This window comes from Gymnoscopelus microlampas, assembly GCF_963454915.1.
Source record: "Gymnoscopelus microlampas genome assembly, chromosome: 14".
Taxonomy (NCBI): domain Eukaryota; kingdom Metazoa; phylum Chordata; class Actinopteri; order Myctophiformes; family Myctophidae; genus Gymnoscopelus; species Gymnoscopelus microlampas.
In genome coordinates this window covers 51,601,727-51,610,918 of record NC_139951.1, presented here as the reverse complement: position 1 = coordinate 51,610,918, position 9,192 = coordinate 51,601,727, and the positions used below count along the sequence as shown (strand labels likewise).

Below are 9,192 nucleotides of genomic sequence, written 5' to 3'. Positions count from 1 at the left end.
GAAACACTAGTGTTGTAATTGTATAGCAGACATGAAGCCCACATACCAGCATCTGACAGAGTGACAAATCGGTTCCAAATGTGATGGAACAGATTCCGGTTCCTCAATGTTGGATCCGGTCCCTCCGGTTCTGGACCCCAACCCTAGTCATCATCATCTATGGGTTGACTATAATCCCTCCTCAGCTTGAGAGAGACACATTTGACACGGCAGTAAGCATCAGAGATCTGCCCCACAGTTTCCCACGTGTCCTTCTCTTCACAGTAGCACTCGATGTTACGGAGAGAACTACATGAAGAGACACAAACAAACAACCGTGAGAGACATGTCTGGTGTGGACCAAACGACACCTTTTCTCAGACATTCATGTCGGTATTTACCGGCCATTGACCGGTAAAATGTTTAATTGGCCGGTAAATATAAACACCACCGGCCACCGGTTGGGAAAATGAGGCTATTTTATCATTTAAGCCTATGTAGTTGGCTACAACCGTTACAATCATAATAATTTAAAGTTTATATCATGATCTGACTGTGGTTTAATTCCGACAGCCTGCTCGGCTGCTGTGTGCTGCAGTTATAGAATAGACTATTTGTTGTACGATGGTGTCGCGCGTTGAAAATATCAGAGCTACAAGCTCACAGCGCGTCGCATTGTGAGCTTGTATGTCTGCTATTTTTGAGCACAGCTGAGAGACACAGCTGTGTCTCCTCCTGATCAGCGCTGAGTAGGGTTGCTCTGGCTCGCTCGGGTGTTGATAAACAGAACCGGGATTTTCCGAGGTGATAGAACCTGTACCAAGCCGGACCCAATTGTCGATAAAGGGACTCGTTCCGAACACGTGTGGGTCGTGGATATTATGCAATCACAGTGACTGTCTGTCTGCAATGGATAAAGTGGTGAAAGTTGGTGAAAGCAACTATAGAGGCAAGTAATCAACCTCGCGCAAGGCCACATCATGACATATATAATTAACGTTAACAAAACAAAACCTACTTTTGCATATCAAGGTTGAATGAGAATCGATGTAAAGCCCAAAATATATATTAATTTGTTTACACTGTGCGACGGTGTTGCCCAGGGAAACCACAGCCCGAAGGGTAATTAGGACTCGCCCCAAAACACCCTCGCCCCCATTTTTCAGTCGGACCAGCGGTTCTTGTATTCTTGTATTTGTTTTAGCCTACTGAGGATAAGGGTAGATATAGGTTTAGGATTAGGTATAGTTTTACTGAGGTTAAGATTAGGAATAAGGTTAGGGTTAGGCATAGTTTACTGATATGTTTAGGAACACCAGGCGAATACCGCCGGATTTTCCCCGGGGCGACTTTGTTTGGGGGCGAGCCGCTAGCGGGAGTTTTGGTATTCGTCTCGCAGCAGTTCACTCATGCCCACTTTGTTCATTTCATTTTTGGCAAGCAACATCTCTGCATGATATAGACTATAGTAGATCATATAATTTAGTTATCTATAAAAACAGGAACAGATTGCATCTGTGATAATATATGACATAGGTGTTTGCAAATGTGCATTGCGAAAAGAAATTGCGAAAATACAAAACATTTGGAATATTTTTCAAATAACATTCTATCAACACAAATCTTGTTTGGGGGTTCCTGGCACAAAATCTTTTCAGATGGAGGTCCGCGGCCAAATACATAATTCATTTGGAGGTTTAGGAACCACTGTTCTAAACCACTCAAGCCTTATTTCATACTTTCTCGTACAACGACAGCAACACATTTACAACTTGTGTAGTGACACATCGTTAGCTTGTAGATCTTCTGTTTTAGAAAATGTTAGAAAAGGTTTGCCTACGCTGACATGCCCAAAATAGGGACGCCGTGAAAGCGGTTAAGACATGCCGACGGTCGTGTGATGTGGGGGGGGGGGCGGCGCTTACCTCAGCCAGGTAAGTGACCAGGTTGAAGGTGATATCGGCGAAGGCGTCGTGCACGTAGCGACACACCACGTTGATCCAGTTGGTGCAGTCACGCGAGTAGCTGTGCGTGCTGTACAGGCTCATCATGTGGGCCAGGTTGGACAGCGTGGGCGACTTCTCCTCGGCACACACCTTGGCGATCTTGTCGGCCGTCTCCTTGCAGAAGGGGGTGGGGCTGTCAAAGTGCTGGATGAGGTGCGGCAGGAGGCACAGGATGTTGAGCGGGAAACCTGAGGAATGCGTGGCGTTAAAAGGGACACCAGACAAAACGTTCAGCCACCAGATGTCGCACTTTTACAACACATCTGTTACATAAAATGTGTTATTTCCCCGTCGCCTCTATAAGGCAGCAAAAGGCCTGCAATCATGATGTTGTCTCTGTCGGGTGACAGCAGATAGACAAGCTCAAAGCGTGTCGCGTTTAAAGCTTGTAGATCTGCTATTTTTTATGCTTTTGTGTGACGCTGTAGTATGATCACATAGGGCTCTCATTTACCAAAAAACACAAAACAAAAAACTAAATATTGGAGAGAAGAGGTTTCCTCCCGACAACAATGATATACTTTATTTAATTTTTTGAATTATCAAAAAGTTAAATGTTCTCAAACAGAAACTTTTACATCGATTTCAAAATAAAAATGCGAAATATTGGTCAAAACATTGGTCTTCGGACCCCCCCAAAATCTGTCTCTTACCCGCCAACTGCGAGGGGTCCACCAGCGTGTGTCGGGACACGCTGATGAGCTTGCTGAGCAGGTGGATGGTGAGCTCCTGGGTGGAGGCCGAGGTGAAGCCCTTGAGGAAGAGCTGCAGCAGGCCGGGGAAGCTGTACCACTTCAGCTTGGCCTGGACGCGCTCCAGACGCTCGCGGCTGTCCGCCTTCTCCAGGGGCAGCTGGCCCAGCAGCTTGTTGAGCAGCCGCAGCGCCAGCAGGTACTCGAACTCGTAGTCCGACTCCAGCAGCGAGGCGGCGATCCAGAACACCGTGGCCATCAGGTTGGAGGGGTCCACGGGGGGCGGTGTGGCCTCCCCGCCCGGACCTAGGGTAGTCACGATCATGGCATTTTAGTTGACAATTATTGTCACACAAATAATTGCAATAAACGATACATTTCTGTTTGCCTTTTAGGCTTTGAAAACTAAAATTGCACAGGGCAGATAATTAACTTAAATATACAAAGAAATAACTTAACAATGGCCGCTACCAATAATCAAATGAATAAAGTACTATTGCCAAAACAGGCCATACTTTTCAAAATGTTTTAATAGTAGTTGAAATTGCCGATCTACAAGCTCAAACCACATTGCAATGCGTTGTGAGCTTGTCAATCAGCTATTTCCACTATTTTTGAAAATATTTGAAGTTGTATGAACATTTTACAACAGAAGAATTTATACAGTAGAATGGAACGCAAAAACAATTGCGATCTAAATAATAATTGCAATCAGGCGGTTATGTAACAATCATGACAAGGCCTACCCGGACCTCCGCCCCCTCCCCCGCCCTCCCGTAGCGACGAGAGGCTCCGCGTGCGCGCCAGGTTGCCGTGGCTGCCTCCCGGGCGGTCGGCAATGTCCAGGGTGTTGCTCCGTCTCCGGTCGGCCTTCCGCTGCTCGCCCATCAGGCTGGCGCGGAGCGAGTTGCTGCGGCCGTGGCCGTAGTGGGCATAGTTGAACAGACCCCCGCTGCTCAGGTTTATCTGTCCCGTGCTTTTCCTGTTGGCTGCAAACTTGGCTCCCAATAATAGGTGATCGTGGGTAGGGGTCCTGCAATATAAACATTTAAGCAGTTTTTTTAATGAAAAATGCAACCTGAACTTTTATCTAGCCTTGATTCTCCCGCATGAGAGACCTTAATGTCTAACGCTCAAACAAGAGGCAATCCCTGCTTGGCCAGGGGAGAAATTGTGCCTAAGGCGGTGCTACTTGTCAACTAGTTAGGTGTCCTAACTGACACCAGGGTCTGTATGTCTCAAGGGAGACCACCTTCAGTGTACTAGTTACATGTATTAACACACTCTCCCCCATACAGATTGGTTAAACTAACATTTTATTTTTCAAAATAAGTTCTGGATTGCAGCTACCAGTTAGTATCTGCTTAAAACATTTTTCATTTGTTTAAAATGTCTCTCATACTGGAGAATTGGATATAGCTCTGGCTTTTGAGCAGACTTACTGTGCTAAGGCAGTGAGGAGGTCATAGTTCTTGACGGTGTCTGCCAGTGTGTCGATGCCCGACTCCAGGGTCAACAGCAGTTCTATTACAAAACCCTGAGGAGAGAGAGAAGAGCAGAGGTCATCCTATCAGATACAACACACACACACACACACACACACACACACACACACACACACACACACACACACACACACACACACACACACACACACACACACACACACACACACACACACACACACACACACACACACACACACACACACTGACCCTCACAAGGCTCCTAACACAACAGATACATTGCTTCACTCTCCATCCAGGCCAGAGAGGCACCTGTTTGCTCTCTGAACAGAAATATTTCATTTTAGACACATAAATCATTCAGCATGAGCAGCGTTTTGGTTGTGATGTTCTTCTTACCTGGGCCTCCTCTCCGGGGTCTCCTACGGTCTCCACCAGGCGTGAGAGGACGTCAGACAGCGTGGCGGCTGTCAGGGGCTGCTTGAGAGCCCGGAAGATCTGGAAGGAGCGGCCGGCATAGTGGCGAGAAGAGCACGACAGAGCTGTCTGGAGGGCTACTTCACTCAGCAGTGACTCTAGCTGGAAGCCTGATGGGAAGGAAGCATACCCGTTAGTGTGACTGGTGAACTGATTAACAGTTTAATTTCACCATTATTTCACTGGCTAGGTAGATAGAAGTTGGCCTAATGAGAGAATGTTTAAAAAGTGGAGAGAGTGAAATCTATGATCTGAATAGTTATTCTTAGACAGGCAGTCGTAGAATTCGGTACTAAACTGATGTCACCCGTGCCCAAATTAGGACAATCCGAGCCCCTTTCACTTTCATTATAAAAGTATAGAGCATATGTGGACAAGAATTAGCCTAATGACAGTGTGCACAACAAATGTGGTGCCTAGGTCGGTCCTGCGGTTTGCGAGACTAGCTACGGACAAGACCAAGACCATATAAGACAATACTGACCTGCCGGTGACTGTTTAAACACAGTCACTACATGTCGGAGGAAGACGCTGAGCTGATCGGCGCTCTTGATGTTGGGGTTCTTGGGAGAGACGTCCTCGTGGTTCCACAGCGGACCGCGCTTCCTACACCAGACAAACACACACACACAACCCATGTTAGGAGGGCAGACAGCCAGACACACGTCACCACACCCACCACCTCTATTATGAGTTTATCACGTACAGTCAAATCAAAACCATGTGTAACATATCAAAAGTCAAACCACACAAACGAAAAAGCCATGCGATGTGACAATACCAGATCCGTTCAGACATAGCTGTGAGCATGAAAGCAAACACACGAGTGGGATGAAGAAATTAGTCATGGTAACAAGGATGATGATGATGATGAACACTGACACACCAATATGTTAGTCCCAGGCATGGTTATTATAGGAAACCGAAACTAAGTATAAAAAATATTTGTATTAACCCATTAAGACCTGGAACTGTGTCATTTTTAGATTTGAGCTAAAAAGCATTATTTTACACTTTGGGCTATTCAAAAATAGCAGATCTACAAGCTCATAGCGCGGCACCGAGTGCCGCACTACGAGCTTGTAGATCTGCTATTTTTGAAAAATCGTGAAAATGTGTGCAAATCTTTGAATATTCACAGTCAGGACTCGGGGGTAGTTGTACTCCCTGTTGCGGAGCAGCACCGTGGCCAGGGACTGGACACTGCTGTTTGCTCCCTGCACGACCAACAAGTGGAGCAGTAGGCGCTTGCAATGCTCATAGACCTCTGGATGCTGGTGATCAAACCCTGGAGGGAGAACGCAGGCCAAAGTGTCCGAAAAGTCACCATGACAGGTTGAGTACAACTCGTTCTCGTTGCTTACATACTAAGCAATAATAAACCACAAGAGGCCGTGGTTTACCATGGATTTTAGGACAGCGAAGGCATGTGGTTATGCGAAGCAGAGGGCCTAAAAAATAAACATTACCTGTTCCAAAATCACAGCAAATAACGGCCTCACTTATTGTTTCTCAAAAACGGTTACCAAACTGGTAACACATCTCAATTAAAACGTTTTCAAAACAAGAATGATTTCTACAAGAAAGCAATCGCTGCGACTGCCTCCACAAACAAGGAAGCTCCTGTGTAAATGCATGGAAGGTACTGAGTGTACGCCTTTTCAGTATCTGCCTTGATTTGTAAAATTAACAAGGCAGATAATGGTGTGCAACAGGAGGTGTGTTTACCTATAAAAATGGCGTGCAACAACAGGTGTGTTTACCTATAAAAATGGCGTGCAACAACAGGTGTGTTTACCTATAAAAATGGCGTGCAACAGGAGGTGCAGGTAGGCGCTCCACTCTACTTTGACCCCTCGATCCACAATGAGGTCCGTTAAAAGGATGACAGCGATGTTACACCTGGAAAACAGAGAAAAAATGCCGAATTGACAGCGGGACGCTGCAGTTACAGTATGTGACAGTGAGAGAGGTTAAGGACGGGTGTCGTGTGTTGTACTTAAGGAGGGGAACAGTGTTTATGTTTATTAAAGGATCCCCATAGACACATGAATGAGCCTTTAGTCTTCCTGGGGTCCTGAGCATAGCAAAGACAATACAGACATACATACAATACATACAATACATACAACTAAAAATACAAATTAAATTATAAAATAAATAAAAATGAATAAATTAGTACAAAAAGACTTAGAATTAACATTCTAATCCCAAAGTCCAGTCAAATTAAACAAATACACAAATGAACAGTTACATACTTGGCAAGATATCTCTTAATATATATTATTTATTTGTTTGTTTTTTATAAGTTATTTTGTTATGGATTGTAGATAAGATGTTGTGTGTGTGTGTGTGTGTGTGTGTGTGTGTGTGTGTGTGTGTGTGTGTGTGTGTGTGTGTGTGTGTGTGTGTGTGTGTGTGTGTGTGTGTTACCTGTGCAGGGGAATAGAGCGTGTGCGTTTGTGGTACCTGTGCAGGGGAACAGTGTGTGTGTGTGTGTGTGTGTGTGTGTGTGTGTGTGTGTGTGTGTGTGTGTGTGTGTGTGTGTGTGTGTGTGTGTGTGTGTGTGTGTGTGTTACCTGTGCAGGGGAACAGCAGGGGTGTTGGTTTCAGGCAGGTAGTCTACCAGAGGAGCCCAGCAGCCTCCAGTAGGAGGGAAGGGCAGAGGCTCGGGCCGGTTGTGGTCCATCACCTTCAGACGCCAGTTGGCGTACAGAGGCATGGAGTCACCTTGAAAACACACACACAAACACACACAGGTCATTATGATGATGGTACACTAGATCAACTCTAGATGTACCAATATTTCATGGAAATTTGTAATGGAGCTTTAATTTGATGAGAGAAAATGTGGTGCTCCTAGATAATATATTTGTATATATATATATATATATATTAGTGTAGACATATATAACAGGCCCCTAATGCCAAATCAAATGGGTTCAGATCTGTTAGTCTGATCCAGACTTAAAAAAACAGATGAGATGTCCAAAATCACCCTTGTTAAAATGGGCTGTCCAGACAAACCAGATATTTCATTGTGATTATCATACAAAGTGATGTCTCCTTGTATATAAAGTAGATTCCCCATCTAGAATGGTTTGATTCTGTTTACATCTAAGAGGATGCAATGAGATCTAGGATATATCAATATAAAGCAAAAATGACAATTCTATAAGCTTGCAGCATAAAGGGTTTAAGTGGTTAAAGTGTGTGTTCGTACTCTTCTCCTCTTCGTAGGAGCCTCCAGAGCTGCTGCTATATCTGGACTCCAGACGGTGGTGCTGTCGGTTCAGGTTGCTGTTCAGACCACTGTAGATGTCCAGGTGGGTGTAACTGCACACAGGAAAACGAGAGTTATGCATATAACTAAGGTTCTACGAATTCCGGATGACCGCCAGAGGCAGTGTTTTCAACACCTGGATATTCATCGCGCGCTCGCGCATAGGTCGAATATTAATACCAACAAAGTCACTCGTGACCTGTGTGCGCGCACGCTACCTACATAGGTGCGGTGTACACAGCGATCATCCTCTTGAAATCTTTTCGTCGAGAATGGGATCCCGAGTGACAGTCAACTCTGGCGGTCATCCGGAATTCGTAGAACCTTAGTTATATGCATAACTCTCGTTCTACTTCATTCCTTCTGACCACCAGAGGCAGTGTTTTCAACACCTGGATGACTAATACCAACATAGTCACGAGGAACCTGCCCTTACCTGACCATCAGTTGCAGGTTGAAGAGGCCGACAGCACCGCCATCGCCATGGGATGAGGGGCGGCCACATTCACCCTATAGAAGCGGGCAAACGTGCAGGAAGAAGCCCACGCTGCTGCAGCACATATGTCAGCCAGTGGGACACCCTTCAATGCAGCCCAGGAGGTGGACACGCTCCTGGTCGAATGACATCTCACAGGAGGAACAGGCAAACCCTTGCGTTCGTAGGCCTGTAGAATGGCATCAACAATCCAGTGAGAGAGTCGTTGTTTGGACAGAGCACACCCTTTCCTGTGCCCTCCATAACAGAGAAATAGTGCGTCCGACTTCCGAAACCCAGAAATCACGTCCACATACTGCCTCAGGGCCCTGATGGGGCACAGCAACCCACCATCAGGATGCAATCCCTCTGCCCCTGGCTGTGGGGCATAAGCCGTCAATCTGACAGGCTGGTTGACATGGAAAGCTGAAAGCCTCTTTGGAAGGAAGGAGGGGTTGGGCCACATAGTAACCTCAGACCCATCCGAAGTCCACCTCAAACCGTCCCTGGCGACAGACAGGGCCTGGAGTTCCCCCACTCGCTTGGCAGATGTAATGGCGAGGAGGAAGGCGGTTTTAACCGACAGCCACCTGAGATCGGCCCGCTCCAGCGGCTCGAACGGCGGAGAACACAGGGCTTCCAGGACCGTAGGCAAGTCCCACGAGGGCACCCGAGTGACATGCGGGGGGTGCAATCTAAGAGCTCCCTTCAGATAGCGACTCACCAAGGGATGAGATCCCACAGTACGACCGTCCACCAGCCCATGCTGAGCCGAAATGGCGGCAACATACACCCTCATTGTAGAGGCTGAGAG

The 9,192-nt window shown here is 46.4% G+C and overlaps 1 protein-coding gene and 1 long non-coding RNA gene across 2 annotated transcripts; both read right to left on the bottom strand.

Moving 5' to 3' along the window:
- Window positions 1–261: 261 nt before the first annotated feature.
- Window positions 262–5,258, bottom strand: LOC311060300 (protein furry homolog-like; the record flags this gene model as incomplete). Its single annotated transcript, XM_084078434.1, has 7 exons — window positions 262–288; window positions 1,905–2,173; window positions 2,639–2,983; window positions 3,424–3,710; window positions 4,120–4,214; window positions 4,543–4,730; window positions 5,105–5,258. 7 exons carry the CDS (start codon window positions 5,256–5,258, stop codon window positions 277–279), a joined length of 1,350 nt encoding a protein of 449 aa, XP_083934560.1. The 3' UTR covers window positions 262–276.
- Window positions 5,259–6,479: 1,221 nt separating this feature from the next.
- On the bottom strand, window positions 6,480–7,959 carry LOC311059963. The gene is made up of 3 exons (XR_014602239.1): window positions 7,844–7,959; window positions 7,200–7,350; window positions 6,480–6,522 (listed from the first exon to the last, which is right to left on the bottom strand). It is a non-coding gene; the product is annotated as an uncharacterized lncRNA (long non-coding RNA).
- Window positions 7,960–9,192: the final 1,233 nt, after the last annotated feature.